At 30.6% G+C, this 16674-nt stretch overlaps 2 protein-coding genes across 2 annotated transcripts; both read right to left on the reverse strand.

The window, feature by feature from the left end:
* Positions 1–2617: 2617 nt before the first annotated feature.
* On the reverse strand, positions 2618–11373 carry LOC124942137 (ER membrane protein complex subunit 2). The gene is made up of 9 exons (XM_047482565.1): positions 11053–11373; positions 9629–9693; positions 8742–8790; positions 7006–7100; positions 6691–6776; positions 6525–6584; positions 6320–6401; positions 4511–4624; positions 2618–3119 (listed from the first exon to the last, which is right to left on the reverse strand). The coding sequence occupies exons 1-9, from the start codon at positions 11237–11239 to the stop codon at positions 2943–2945; spliced, it is 915 nt and encodes a 304-aa protein (XP_047338521.1). The 5' UTR covers positions 11240–11373; the 3' UTR covers positions 2618–2942.
* A 2128-nt stretch (positions 11374–13501) lies between these two features.
* On the reverse strand, positions 13502–14283 carry LOC124942291 (mitochondrial import inner membrane translocase subunit TIM23-1-like). The gene has a single exon (XM_047482765.1). The coding sequence runs from the start codon at positions 14234–14236 to the stop codon at positions 13691–13693; it is 546 nt and encodes a 181-aa protein (XP_047338721.1). The 5' UTR covers positions 14237–14283; the 3' UTR covers positions 13502–13690.
* Positions 14284–16674: the final 2391 nt, after the last annotated feature.

Genomic DNA, 16674 nt, shown 5'->3' on the forward strand with positions numbered 1-16674 from the left:
AAAAATTCCAAGCACGAAGCAGAATTGAAATATCTGTAGAAACTGGAATTTACCGTTTTTTAAACTCACTAGAATTGAAAACATTGTAATTAGATAATTCATTTACGTTTTTAGATTTTTAGTTTTTATTAATAATGATACGACTTCAAAATCATTCTATGCCTGTCTAGAATGATCTCTTAAACTCGTAGTTTTTTTCCCATTTTTGAGAATTTTTAATGAAATGACGCTAAGTTGTTTTTCCCAAAAAAACATACATGCTCTAATATGAATAATCTACCAAATATAAATACCCGGATGATTCTGTTACAAATTATTGATGAGTTGGCCTATCAGACAAGGGCCTAAATGAAAAGATAAAGTAAGTGCAAGGGCTATTACAAACAGAAGAAAATTAATAACTAAATATAAGATTGTTCATCCAACTGCCATGTGGTTATGTGTGTTCAATATTTGGTCTGAACCGAATAACCGACCGAATTCGAATTTACCGAATTTGAATAAACCGAATTCGAATTTAATTTTCGGTTTTCGAATCGAATTTCAAACCAATTTGAATTCAAATACGGTTTTCGAATTGGTTTTCGAGTTTGGGTTTCAACTCGAAAATTAAACCCAAACTCGAAACCAAACCGAAAACCGAATTCATTTTTTTATTATTTATTCTTCCAAACAGCTTAAGAAAAAGTTCAAAATAATAAAATTAGAATATTTTGAAGTCGAGATTTAATAAAAAAAAAAAAGTAATAAAAGAACTAGTGGTGGTCTAGTGGTTGAATAGTACATTACCACAGCCGGGTAAAACGAATATAATATAATCGAATCTGATAGTCCACTTACCCCAAGATCATCTGTCCACTTACCCCAAGATCATCTGCTGCGTATACTGCTAGCATTTCTTTTATGTCAAGGTTCTTGAATAATTCAAACTCGAGTTTCTTCAACTCGTGGATCTTTGAGATTTTCGAATGAAGACTCTTTATCATCATATTCCTCTAGATTAACGGTTCTGAACTATCGGAATGCTCCTCCACGGGTCGGGTCGAGAATGTCAATCGCAGTACTCTATAACCATAGCGAGATTCTTACCATCAATTTTTTTAAGAGGAATCACAGCCGGAGGTAGTATTATTGGGTGTTGAATAACCATCTTTATCATATGCATCATTAAGGCAACACGTTCCAAGATAACACACTCGATGCCATCGGAGCTCCTTAGGGTTACCACTTTTGGATTTCTATTGTTGGAGGAAGAAGATGACATATTGCCTTGTTGCTTCCATCTTTTTTATCTCAAAAAATATTGGAAAACTTTGGCAAGTTGATCATATATATATTAGTCTCCTCGGGCCATTTACTTGATTTAAATAACCCTATTTCATGTAACTTATTAAAATAATTAATTTGAAATTATTTGAATAACTATATATAAAACATTTGTCTAGGGATAGGTGAATTTTTGTTCGTTTTCACTTAACTGGGTTCGAACCTGATTTTAACTATTTAGGAAGGACCATCGTGTTCTTACTTTAACTTCTAAATAATTGATCACATTTATAAAAAAAAAATATTAATTTCTCATTATTTTTTTTTATTTTCAACTCTTTCCACACACTGCATCTTCTTTAAATTATTTAAAAATCAAAATCTCTAACCTAAACCAACATGTTTATTATAATTGATCTGAAACCGACTCAATTAATCGAACTCAACCCGATTTAATTAATATTACATCTCTTTTCTAAAATAACATGAACACAAAAGAATAATGAATGAGTGAGTAAGAAAGGACAAATACAATATCCTACCAGACAAAATTGTAAATAAGTTGGCAGGTCTTTTTTGGGCCATTTCAAGTCGATTTGAATTTTTAACATGTTTATTAATAAGGTTAAATGTTGGCCTAATTTTCCCTAAAAATATAACCCTGATTTTTCCATGTTCATTTGATAAACACAGATATCACATATATTAAGGTAAAAATAATAAATGAATATATGGTTGAAATCTAAGATATACAAAAATTGCATCACTCATCTTGTCCAGAATGAGAAGATCTTGAATTTTTTAAATAATTGAAGATAATTAATTGAAAATTTGTGACTGAAGCAATTAAAAATGAATTGAATCAAAAATCAGTTTTGTTGTTGTGAAATTTTTCACCTATTCATTGATCTATGCAACAAGATTAGTTTATTTAACAGATTAACAAGCATAACTAGTTTATTTAACAGATTAACAAGCGTGACGTCTCTTGAACAAACACGATCGAAACGTGGTAAATATTACCTAGAACAAAAACAAACAAACACACTTTTATGGAGTAAACAATTAAAAGAAACCTTCATAATCATCAAACCCAACAAAGTAAGAAGCAACCAAACCGATGAAGACAGTTAGTTAGCAAGAACTTTGCATGCACTTTCAAGATTGATATCAAGAACACCAAGGAAATCATTTTTTAATAACAAAAGCATATAAAAGTTGAAAATTTGTGTCTGAAGCAGTTAAAAATGAATTGAATCAAAAATCAGTTTCTCACCTCAACTAATATCTAGATTCCCATTCTTTCTCAAATCCTAACTTTTTCATAATCCTACAAGCACACGAGACTTTGAATTGTCGAGCAAATTGCTACAACAACTAGTTAACATTTAAAAGATCACATGTATATTGTATATAGCCATACATTGGTTGATCTGAAACGTCTGAGAAAGTAATTATTCAAGCAGATAAAAATAATATACTAATTTCATGAAAACTAACTATAAAAATACATTGGTCATCGAGCTAACAATAAATAATGATTGAAACAACACAAAAATCAAAACAAAACATGCTTTAAATAGCAGTTCGGAATCAGACTAAATCAGAAAGAAGACAATAAAGGCTCGCCAATTTGGATACCAGGTAGGTCATAATAAGTCATCGATTGAATTCAGTTAGGATGATGATGACAGCTTTAAGCTTTTTAAGGTTGAGACAAGTAAAGAGTACTTATCGGTTGCCTTGTTCTTGTAGGCTTTCTCCAAGGCAGCCACTGCTAAATCTTGCAACTCCGGTCTCTCTTTCTCCTCTTTGTTTCGTCCTTTCGATAGTTGTCCAATGGAAGAGGAGCACTACATAACCGCAAGAAAAGATCTTAGTCAATGTTAGCAGCAGATTATTTGAATTTAATGATGTTAACGAATCTGGATTAGTAGAGGATCAATAAAAAATTAAATGTGTATTACACTAAGTTCATCAACATTCTATTCTTAAATGAACCCAATTTAAGCTTCTATAAACTTAATTTCAAGAATCATGTGAAAAGCAATAGCAGTCAAAGACAACTAAGAAATTTGGATATTAACAAAGTTTTGAGACTGGATACGAAACCATGTTGTGTAGAGAAGGATAACATTGAATTGGGCATTTAGAAACATCAATAAACTTCTAAATATGTAATGGCACTAATATCAGAAACATCATGTATGCAAATGTGATCCATCTGGATGGGAAATCTGATAAAATGGTGTTTTCAAATAGATCCAATTTTAGCTTGATATAAATTTTAATTTCAAGAATCAAGTCAAAAGATATTTAGCCAAAGAAACCTGAGAAATTTGAATATTGACAAAGTTTTGAGGCTAGAGAGGAGACCATGTTGTGTAAAGAAGGATAACATTGAACTGGCTCATTAGTATCAATATTCTGAATATGTATCACACTAAGTTCAAGAACACCCTGTTTACAAAGTGATCCATCTAGATGGATGAATTTTGATAGAAATGGATTTTCCAAAGAACCCAACTTAAGTGTCTATAATTTTTAATTTCTAAGAATCGTGTTAAAAGCTATAGCCAAAGACAAAATAGAAATTTGGATATTGACAGTTTTGAGTCTGTAGAGAAGACAATGTTATGTAGAGAAGGATACCATTGAACCCATTTGATAAAAGAAAGAAGTTTTAGTAAATTTGTAGTGGTGTCTCAATCTCAATGAGAACATATCAATTTATTTTGAGTTTGATAAAATAAAATGTGGCCAGATAAAAAAAAGGTAGTTGTATGGTCGTTTAAGATGGCAGTTTCATTTAACAGATCGGTGGTTAGATGAGATCACAAACTGGATTAACATGGATGTGAATATGTGAATGATGTTAAGATGGGCAGATAGACATGACCCAGAAAAATAGTAAACAGGTAAATCAAGAAAGTTAAGCTAGTCCAAGCCTCTCGACTTTATGTTATATGCAGTATAAAGTTTGTTTGATTTAACAAGGTCATGCAACAATTACCATATTCTTTATTAGCCTCATTTATAAACAGTATTTATTTATGTTATTGTATCTAGATCTAGATGAGAACCAATAAAATTTTGAGTTTATATCTCACTAAGGGTAGTTTCCAATGGTTTAAGTATTTGGATCCAGAAGATACAGAAACAAAAATATAAAGTGCCCAAATAGAGCCTATGTTATGTTAAGAAACTAAACTACTAGAGAGGATGTGTGTAAAGGGAAGCTTACCAAGCAAACACCAAAGATGGCTCTGGTGTTCTTCCCGCCAGTCAAGTCCAAAGCAGAGGCATAATATTTCTTAGCTGTGTGAAGATTTTCCAAACCACCAAGCGTGTAAAGGACCTATCAAGAGTCAAAGATACCATTTTTAATAGAAGCGCACACACAGATGACAAAATTAATTAAAAAAACATTTTTTTTCATTTACACATAACTGCTCAACTAGTGTAATACTAAAAATAACTATATACAAAAGATGAAGATAATACTTAATATGTTTAATGTCTCAATTGGGTTTGTATATGGTGATAAAGCTCATATGCGCTTTAAATGGTTAATGCAGAACACTTCGATCATATTTAGAACCAAATGACTGAATCGACTATTTATTTTGAAATCCATTGAAGGAAATAAATTCATTTTGCTTCTTGAACGTGCATCGATGTATCGTTTTGTTTCGTCAACTTGTGTGGGGTACATTTTGCTTCCTGTAGTTTTAAAAATGGCTCAAATTATTTTGTCATTTCTTAGTTAACCCCATTAAGTTCTTAAATCATCTTTACATAATTTATGCGTCCCTAACCTTAGGCTATTATTTTCTTTCTAAAGTGCATATCGAGAAATTAATGGAGTTAACCAATAACGACGAAAAGTAGTTTGAGCCATTTTTAAAAGTTAGATGAAGCAAATAAGTGTACCGCAAATTGAGGACGCAAAATGAGTTTTTGATGCAATGAAACGAAATGAGTTCATTTCATTCATTCAATATAAACACTAACATATGTCACATTATCACAATTTCAGTTGCAATTCTAATCATTGTTCTAAACAGATCATATGTATGTGCGTAAGGTTATGTAGAAGTATATCATATCTACTAATTGGATTGAATCATTTGGTGCAAGTTCATGAAGCAAAATGAGTTTATTTCATTCATTTAATATAAACATTACATATGTCAGCATCATCACAATTTCAGTTGCAATTATAATTATTGTTCTAAATAGACCATATGCATGTGCGTAAGGTTATGCAGAAGTATATCATATCTACTAATTGGATCGAATTATTTTTCTTTTATAGAAATTACTAGATTACTGTTAGAATGATAGTTTATATTACTCAAGACATTCTAATTCTAATCCCTCAAAGAATTAAGTCCAGAGTAAAACAACTTCTTTGGTAAAGCAACTCAGCACCATCAATCATCCCAGACTGGTAAATAAATGGATCAACAGATAAGTGAGAAATTAGATTAACTGATAAGAGTTCCTTCATAGAGACTCCAGGAATAGGATCTGAGCAGTAAACATCAATTTTATTCAACATTATCAGAAAAAATTCTATGGCTTTCCAATGAACAATAACCAAAATATGAAGACGGTTTTGTAGATTCTCATTATTTTTGGGGGGAAAATAGATTCTCATTATTAGTGAACTGTTAATGACACTATTTGTCACTTCAGTAATTAACTAATTCAAGGGATAAACATTAGCTTAATATTCCTAAAAATCATTAACCATAAATCCCTAATTTCTAGGGACTAATTATTAGGGATTTGATTTCTCTCTACAAGAGGTGTAATTTGTATTTATACCAAACCCTAATGGGTAATAATATAAAACACTTTAACTTCAATATTTGATTTCTGAACATTTCAACAACATTTCTGTTGGATTCCAGCTACTCCATTACTTCAGCTAATAAATGTATCAGCAAATGATGACTCTCAAGTGTTATTTCTATTTTTTTGTGTGTGTGGGGGGGGGGGGGGGGGGGGGAGAGGGGAGGAGAGGGAGAAGAGAGAGGTACATTACATCAGCATAAACCAAGTGATACAGAGGATTTGTAGGTTGAGATAAGATCAGTTCCTCGTAACAGAATGCTGCTTGCTTGTACCTAATATAAGCCAAGGAATGTACAAGTTAGAATAAGCTATATAGGCTCAATTGTGAATATTGGAAAAGCAGGTTATAATCTGCAGGTTAGCATGTAAAAAGGGAGGGTACTTCAGACGCTCACATTTGCAAGGAAATGTATATTTCCGCAAGTTCTTTCCAGGCATCATTATCTGCCATGAATCTGTCAAATTTTAATACTAGGAATCATTAGTTTTTTGGGGGGAAAAGGAATCATTAGTTTACAGTAAACTGATAATGGAATAATATGCTTTTCAGAAATTTCTCACATCTCAAGATATTTATTTAGACCCTCAATTGCCCCTAAGAAGTTTCCCTGTGCCTTCGCCATTGCTACCCTCCTCTTGTGGATTGCCTGATATTAGAATAAAAGGGTGATCAACATGTCAAAAAAATCATTATCTCATTTCCTTTCTTTGTTTTTTTGGGCTTATATCCAAAAATAATTTAGGGCATATTTATAAATTTTCTAGAACAAAACTTGTGGAATATTATTAATTTAATTTTCCTTTGAAAAAAAAATCATGGAATATCTACATCCTGGAAGACAAAGATCTTATCAAAGGAACTTCAGAACAGCCTACTTGGTCAAGTGGATTATCCTCCAAAAGACTTGAGTAAGCTTTTTCAGCCAAATCCCAGGATCCCTTTGCTTCAAAAAGTAATGCCTCCAGCCTACCTGATTATTATATAAAATCTATCAAAGATCTTGAAGACTAGATCAATAAATTCTAGTAACTGCAGTTCTAACATTTGTCAACACTAATTTCAAATGAACTCGCAAATTTGAAATTTATCACACAACATATTCAAGCAACTAGAAAATTATCATCAGGAAACATGATCGTAAGTTTTAATAATGATGAATACATGGGAACCTTCAGATGTACTCCCATTTGTTTCTTGTACAAAACCTACATATCCATTCCTTCCATCACATCTATGAAAGAGAGACAACATAGGTTCAAAGTCTACAGATTAAGATATCATTTTCCAAATATGTATTATAATGGTCTCCAGAATCATGTGTAAAGGAAGCACATTTTGGTGGGACCTAAAATGAAGATTCCCAAGCCAAATGAATAAAAAAAATTAATTATAAACAAACCAAAACTCCAGTGCACGTATTTGTCACAAATCACTGAAATAATTGGAGAAAAAATTGCAACTCTGCCAGCAAGTAAAAAGTAACATTCAACCACAATTAAATGAAAGATAAATTCAGAATGAATTCACTCAGAAAACTCTAGGTCTACAGCCAATAAATCCTATTACATGACTACTATATATGTGACCATGAGAACAACCGGGCTAAAAATCATTACTAGTATTTCGAGTTGTAATATCTTTCGTATTGAGATACATGTGAATGTTGATAATTTGATATCCACCAACATGATGTCACTGAGAATAATTATACATCGTTGTTTTTTCACCGAAATCATGAGAGGCTTGATACTCCATGATTAAATGCTTTTACTTTCTAACATTATAACTACATTATCAGCCAAACTTATTTGATCTTGGCTTATTTGAATAATCTTTGGGTTGTTTGGGGAAATCTTATTTGATGTAAAAGTGGATTATTTAGATTATTTCGATAAAATGACCAAAATAGTTTAGCATTTAATATTTTAAAATGATAAAAAAAATAGCGTAAGAGTATTTTGGTATTGTAGTTAATGATTTGAATGATGGTTGATTGGAAATAGGATTATTTGGAAATAATCCTAAATAACCTTCATTAAACAAGCTTCTAGCATCCTGCAAACACATTTTCTGGTTCTTTAGGGCTGGTTGTTCATTTATCCACTAAAGAATACGAACTTGTTTGATATAGGGTTTTTTAAAAATAATCTGATATTTTTGTAAAAAAATCTTGTTTGATGAAAAAGTGAATTATTTGGGTTAAATGACTAAAATATTCTTTGTATTTAATATTTAAATGTTCTAAAAAAAGGAAAAAAGGGTAATTTGGTATTTTAGTTGATGAAGTCACGATGATGGGTTAATGGGTTATTTGGATCATCAAACAAGGCCAATATTTTACTTAATTTCAATAATATCATGTTCCCTAAGAATCTGGAACTTCCAACCATATAGCATACCATATAGCATGTATGACTTTTTGGTTATTCCATTCCGACCAAATGTCTAAAAGGCTAGAACCACCTAATTAAAAGACACAGATGCAACCTTGTGCATCCTTACATCAACAAACAAAGTAGCAAACAAGTTTATGAATGCAGCAATTAAATACAGAAAGCCTTAAGTACATAGTAATGCAGCAAATAGAAGAGATCTAGATAAAATGACTCACCAACCCTTTTGCTCTCAGGGAACTTCTTTTGCAAAGCTTTTATGCAATCCTGCAAACATGTTTCATGGATCCATTAGCTTCAAATTCAATTTTATATTATATGTGACTTCTAATTGCTACTTAAATTGAACATTGTTTAAAAATGCTAAAAGCCATTAAAATCTTATATAAATAAAAATATCTAGAAGTACAACTGATTTGTGCTAAAAGAGAGATAAGTTGTGAAATTATCTTAAGCATCCAAGACGTTTTAGATATTAATCTTAGCCAGAGCAATATAAGAACAAAATGATAGCTGGAAAATATTAGCTGACATCCAAATAATGAAAATAAAAAGGAAATCATCCTTGTCCGCTAGCAATGTACTAGATGCAAGAATTGAATTATTGTTTCACATAATAAGGAACAATGTTCATAGAATTATTTGAATGGTCCTGGAAGTAGCTAAAACCATTATATATATTTTTAGCATTTATAGATTTATTTTCACTCAGTTTATTTTAAAAGGATAAAACCATTTCAGCGATCTAGTTGAGGATTTCCACTTGTTCATCAATGTACTTTGCATTAGTGTTTTGTTGAACTTTGTAACCAGGCTTCTAGTTGTTTCCAACAGTTTCTTGCTAAGCATACATTTTTTTCCATTCATTTCCACATTCTCGTTTTAAAATTTAAATTAGTACGAAAAAGAATAAGATTGTAAAACGATTCAATAAACTGGGCAACTAACAAATTGACATGTTAATAGTGGATAATATATCAAAAATAATTGCACAACCAATAACAGAACGAAAATACAAAAGCATTGGCTAAATTTGATGAGGTAATGAAAATGGAGAAATCCCAAAAAGCATGTAGAGAGATAGCTAGAAGATTTATCCTTATACCTTTGCAACATCAAGGCTTTGACAGTCCATAGCTGCAATAGCAACTTGCTCATATAGAGTCCACTCTGCATCACAAAAGAAAGAGAAAGAGAGAATGGAACTAATTAAAATACAAAATAGTGAAAGATTCATAGCAAGGATTATAGGATTTAATAGAAAATGGACAAGAGGAAGAAAAAAGAACTTTTAACATAAATCGTGCCTAACAGAAATTTTAATCATAGGCTTAATATCTTCAACAAAACAATGGTCACAAGCTTTTTGACACCAAATGTCAGTGTTCAAACTAAATCTAGTTTGGAGAAAGTTCAGCACGGTGCCACAAAAACAGACCCAGATGAAAAAGAAATACATATCTAGTAAAAAAAATATCATAGTTTCACAATATTCAGCTTACCCATATCCCTTGACCACAAAATTAACTGTTTTGGAATCCACAAATAAATAAGGCACAAGGATAAAAACTGGTCCATAAATCTGAGGAGAATATATCAATCACACAAAAAAAAACAAAATAGAGAAGACAATCCAAGAAATGTGTGAAGATGTGTTTTTTTAGCTAATTCAGTGAGAGAATAAGCTCCTAGAAGACAAACCTAAAAAAAGGTATGCAACAAACACAATCATAGAGTTTATATGATGCTTGTACAAACAAATTTATCACCTCTGTTTAAAGTATAGAAGACTTCATTCTATGACCAAAATCAAAGTCTTGTCTCTAAAGAGTTGGCAAGATGCAGATTAAGGTAAGGTTCAAGGGATAGATCAACCTGGCCGCAAAGGGTGCACAATGCTATTATTAACATGCAAAATTGTATATTTGACAATTAATTAGGTCTTGAATCAAGTGACTAACAGATTGATATTATGTTAGCATATGATCTAACCCATCTGAACCTTATTGTAACCGAGATTATTTATAGTCAGATACATCCAATTTGCCTTTAGTTTATGAACATATAGCCAATTATTGTCATGGTTAGTATTCTGATTTATCTATTCATCAATTATGAGTAACCAACAATTTCAATGGTTCAAGTTTAAGTTGTTTGAGATGTACTTGAACTTGAAGGGTGTTACAAATTGATTTAGATTTCCTTTCAATCCCAACTTTAATCAACAAATTTTTCTCTGTGATTCCACACAAACAAAACCAACAGATTGATTACCCAAAGACATTATTATGATTTTATCTCTAGTTCCAATTTCTCAACCCACTACTTAACTCTTCAGTTATTATCTAACCCAAGAAGATATAGTCAATATCATAAACTAGTAATCCAGATTTGTCCATAGAAACAACTCAGAATTACTAACTTAATACATTAACTACAATAAAGTAATAACAACCCAGATCAACAATGAAAATACCCAGTATTATTATAAGCTGATTTGATGAATCAATTGAAATACAAATTGTGTACCTTCAGAGCCAATACTTGATAGTTTTTTCGGATTCTTCAAGATTGATAGTCCATGTTTTAAGACCTTATCGGAGCGTCGAATCTTTAGCTTCCGAACGAGGCATAGATACTCCCAAGTCCCACCTCCTCCGTTGTCGACTTGAGCCTCTAACTGATTCACCTGTTCTTCTTCCAATTTGCTCACCATCTTCGCAGATTTCTAGCGGTCGTCGTCGGCTTGGATCTGTGAACGAAGAGAGAGTGAACGAGAGAGAAAGTAATCGGCTTTATATGCTCTGTTAGTTCAAGGAAGCTGCGAATTTCATTGCTTTCTGGATTTGGACTGATTCGGTTTAAGGCCGGCGCAAGGCTGTGAAACCCAAAACTTGGAAAATCCTTTTATTGATAACCAAAAATAAATAAATAAATAAACTTTATGAAAATAAAATAAAATTTTCAATATATATAATATTAATAATAACTTTTTACAATTTTAAATAAAAAAAGTAACTTTATTAAACTAAATTGAATGATAATTAATTCTTTTGAAAAAAAATATATAATTTTTAAATTTGCATCAAAATTATATTTTGATTTATTGGATCTATACTTTTCAAACTTTTGAAAATAAATAATATTAACTTCATAAATTAATCCCTATTTTCAAGAAAAATGCAATTCAGGGCCTATTAGTTGAGATCTCAATGTGATTTTATTTGTTGAATTTTTTTAATATAATTTTGCAAAATAAATATTTTTAAAGATAAAATTGTCTTTCTATACTATTATAAAAAATATATATATAAAATATGAATGATAAATATATTAATAATTTTATATATTTATATGTTTATTTATTTTATTAATATTTAAAAAAAAATCTAACTATTATTGCCATCTTTTTGTCTAGTCCATTAAATTTACCTTTTTAGACCATTAAGTTGCATTACTCATTCTGGTAAATGTTCAAAAGAATTTATTTTATTTTTCTAAAATGCAATGTAGAAATAAATTTTAAATTTGATTTTTTAACTGTATTCATTTTTCTAAGTTAATTAAAAATATCAACAAGTTTATCAAGCAATATCAGAGGCATGATTGAAAATATATATATATATATATATATATATATATATATATATATATATATATATATATATATATATATATATATATATATATATATATATATACCCTATTCAAACTTCATTTTATTTGTTGAAACCATGTCAAAGACTTATTTAAGGTGAATTTTTTTTAATCAAAGTGAATTTTCAAAAGAAAAAATGAAACACACCTAAATATAAAAAGCCTTAAACATTAGTCTCAATTAACACATAAAAAGCCTTTTAACATACAACCCAATGAAACACACATGAATACCAAAAGATTCAAGCCTTTTAAAATATGAGTTCAATTATTAGAAAAGTGTTTATTTATGATTATACATTACTGATCAAAAAATTAGAGTAGGTTGATTTTAAAATTAATTTTGGATTAACATAAAATAATAAAAGAAAAATTATGACTAAAATGAGTATTTAAATAAAAATAATTGACATTTTTTAAAATTAAATAAGGAAATAGTTAATTAAATAAAAAAAATGAGGGACAGGTTACATTTCTACTCTAAAATAAAATTATTTTTTCCCACATCAATATAATAAGAATATCAAATATATTTTACTATTAAATAAATTAAATAAAAATATAAGAGCAAGTCATATATGATAATAATTGTTTCGATTTCGATTTCAAACGAATTTATAAATTTGAGTTCGAATTAAACTTTATTATTTTCTATAAACTCGACTCCAAAAACTTAAACTAAAATTAAATTTTTAAATATTTGTGAAGAAAACATATTTATTTTATATTTTAATATTAAAATAAAAAAATAAAAAAATATATTATTTATCATGCTCGAAAAAGTTGTCATCAAATACAAATATTAAACGAGCCAGTTCGAGCTCGACTCAAAACTGGTCAAAATCAAACTCAAGTCGAATTTTAACCAAGTGGCTCGCTCACGTCCCTAATCCCAACTCAATATCCAACCAATCAAATATTTTTCAATTTGAATTGGGTTGGAAGAAACAAAATCATCCTTTAAAGTGAAGCATTGTTAAATAGGACACAACTATTTAGCTCATTTAATTGCTTTAGAGGCTAAGATTAATAAAAACTATACCTTTATAACTATTTTTAGGGCTCACCAATTTATACATCAATAATCTAAACATACCCATGTAGGGTAATTTGACCCCAAAAAATTGCCTCAAATAAACCCATTTGAAACCAGCCCTAGGTGAAATAAAAGTAGAAGAATTTAGATTCTTGTGGCTCAAAGAAGGACCACAATAGTTCTTAACCAACACATGTCTGCCATGGCAGTCACTCTGTTTATTGTGTACTGAAAATTGCCAAAGAACCTGATGAATACACATTATGCATCAAGACAAAAACATCATAATCAACTCATGGTATTTTAATTTCAATCCAACAACTTCAAAATATGCATATAAACCCTAAGAACAAAAGTATCAAAATTCAATTCAATCTCCATTGTTTTAGCTAAAAGACTAAACTTCCTATCAACTAATGAAGGGCAATGCAAGACAAGGCAAGTCAAGTCAACAGATTAAGAACTCAAATCCATTCAAATTGGTATATATCTTTTCATTGCAAATTTACCAGCACTTGCAGCTCCAGCAGCAATACCTCCAATCACACCAGCAATCGCAGCAGATCTAACTCCACCAGCAGCTCTATAAACCGCACCAGTTCCCAATCCAGCCAAAACACTGTTCAAAACATCATCAGAATCTCTCAAATGCATGATCCCACTTTCCATACCAGCGAATATTAATCCAACAACACCAACTGAATTTCCAAATCTCCTTCCCGCATGACCACTACAATTGAGGACTCGATTAACGCGAAGCTTTAACGATTCGCCGGATTCAGCCGTTCGAATGCCTTCTACAGATCCTTTAGCGCCGCCGACGATCGCTCCGCCGAGATACCCACATCCGGTGTAGAATGTTAGATTCTCGCTCCATGATCGTCGTTCCTTGGTAGCTTCTTCTGAGAATACGAGTTCAGGGGATGTTGGGAGGTTATAAAGATTCTGAATTGGAACTTGAAGATCTTGGTAAGGATGATATTGACGGTATTTTGGCTGCTCTGATGAAGAATACGCCATTAATTGAAGCTTTGTTAGAGAGATGAGAGAGAATATTAGGGTTCACGAATGCTATGGAAGATATTGAGAAGAAGAAGATGGTTTATAGGGTTTATTGGATTCTGGAATTATTTTTAAAGTAAGATCCTTATAATTTCTCATAGTTTAAATTTCACCCTTGAAATTTATTTTATTTATAAATAGACCTTAATCTTTTTAATCTATGTCAATTAGTCCCAGGTCTTATTTTTAATAATAGAGCCATAAAAGAGGGCAGGCTAAATTATTATTAAATTTTGTGAATTTGAATATTCAAAGTTATTTATATTAAAATAAACTAAATTGAAGGTCCACATTTAAAATATTTTAATTAGGAGAAAATAATATATATACTTCTTCCATAAAAAAAACATTATAAGCTCTATTATATTTTGCTTGATGAAAAAGAAATATATAAATATATATTTGATCAATATTTTTAGAAATTCTTTTGTTTTTGTTTCTTCCAAATATAATAATTTTACCTAAGATAGTTGAGATGGTTAAAATAGTTAATAAAAGAAAGAAATATTAAGATTTCGATTTATAATAAAAACAAATATATTTATAATCCGGCCAAGGTTATTTACTATCATAAATTCATAATAAGTACTTTAGCGATGTTCGGAGTGCTTAAAAAAACATATATTTTTAACTTATTAGAATGAAAGCATGTAATAATTTTGTATTATAATTAATAAAAAAAATAATAATTAGTTAAATATTATATTAATATATATTATAATCTAATGTTTCCAAATATTGTTAATACATTTTGATAGAGTGTAACTTTAACTTGTTTGGTTAATTTATTTAAATAATAAAAATTAATCAAATTTAATTTAGGAAGAATGTTAATTTTATTTATAAAGTTAGATGAAAATATCAAATTTATTATTAAATTCGTAAAATTCTATCTATATACATAAATTTGACAAAAAATTGTCAAATTTATTGAACATAACAAAAGTGTAAAACGACATTAAAATTTCAATATCATGTCATAAGTCATAACTATCCATGAGTAATGCAACATTGTTAGGACCGGTGTTAACTATAGAGACGGGGTCTAACTACAGTTATCAACTTATGACTTTCAATTCAATTTTAACTCTTTTAAAAGTTAAAACATGTTTTTATTTTTCACAAACTCTTAAACAAGTTCAAGTGCGGAACCGTTTGTTGAATTTCAAACGTCAGACAAATGAATGCAATCAACATAAAGTAAAGAACACAAGTAGTTTTATGGATGTTTGGAGATAAAACTCATATGTCACCCCTTCTTCCTCAACAGGAAGATGTTCACTAGAAGACTTTGATTTGTTACAACGACTGCACAAACCCAGTCAGAAGAATTTAACAACTGACTGTTTTTGAACTTCTAGCTAACTCTTTGTTGAACATAACAACATTTGTTCAACTTACAATACTGAAATTTCACACAAAAAGGACAGTAGATGAATTGCAGAGTAATCACACGGATAGACAGAATGTAATTCGCCCTTGAGTTTCTTGAGAGAGATTTTGATAGCAAGTAATCTGAGCAACTAAGATAACCGAAAGATGAAAAACCAGAGATTCATCTGTTATCCTTGGGTATCTATTTATACTTAAAAAACTCCAACGATCGAATCTTCTTGATGGACACGTGTCCTCTTTTCGTTAGACGGTCGCTAAATAGTACGATAGTACAACAGAGCATGTGCATTATGATCGTGGCCGTACCAGACTGATAGTGCGCCGAATTTTCTCTAAGATCGTGGTGTACTAGATAGTACAACACATCGTGGACAATTTGAATATAGACGTATGTGGCAGTTGTTCATTTATTAAGGTCAACTAGCTTGTTAGACTGTTAATAACGAACACTACAGACGAGTTGGATGAGTAGATGAGTAGACGAGTGATTCCTTCAGACGGATGTTGAAGCAAGGCATCAGACGCTGTTAGATGACGTCTGTTAGCGCTCTTCTTCAGACCACGTCTGATAAAGATAGACGACGTGTGCTCGCGCTCTTCTTCAGACCACGTCTGATGAAGATAGACTATGTTTGCTCGCGCTTTTCTTTAAACCATGTCTGATAAAGATAGATGACGTCTTCTCATGCATTAATTAGACCACGTCTAAAATAATTAGACGACGTCTACTCGCGCATTACTTAGACCATGTCTGCTCGCGCATTACTTAGACCATGTCTAAAGTAATTAGACGACGTCTGCTTGTGCATTACTTAGACTACATCTAAAGTAAATGGACGACGTATGCTCGCGCATTACTTAGACCGCGTCTAAAATAATTAGACGACGTCTGTATGCGTTTGCTTCAGACAGCGTCTGAAGAGATATACTTCTTTTATATTTGTACTTGCACAAGGGTAAATTACCCAACTTAGTTTTGTTCAAACCTCATCATCAAAATT

Source organism: Impatiens glandulifera, chromosome 6, assembly GCF_907164915.1.
Source record: "Impatiens glandulifera chromosome 6, dImpGla2.1, whole genome shotgun sequence".
NCBI classification, from domain to species: Eukaryota; Viridiplantae; Streptophyta; class Magnoliopsida; order Ericales; family Balsaminaceae; genus Impatiens; species Impatiens glandulifera.

Bases quoted from the DNA above. Each gene is read 5' to 3' on its own strand.
- LOC124942137 (XM_047482565.1), bottom strand. From the start codon at position 11,239: ATGGTGAGCAAATTGGAAGAAGAACAGGTGAATCAGTTAGAGGCTCAA. The intron at 9,694-11,052 runs GTACACAATTTG...TTTGTGATGCAG, and splicing joins ATCAAGTATTGGCTCTGAAG to AGTGGACTCTATATGAGCAA. The intron at 3,120-4,510 runs GTAAGCTTCCCT...GCGGTTATGTAG, and splicing joins CCATCTTTGGTGTTTGCTTG to TGCTCCTCTTCCATTGGACA.
- LOC124942291 (XM_047482765.1), bottom strand. From the start codon at position 14,236: ATGGCGTATTCTTCATCAGAGCAGCCAAAATACCGTCAATATCATCCT.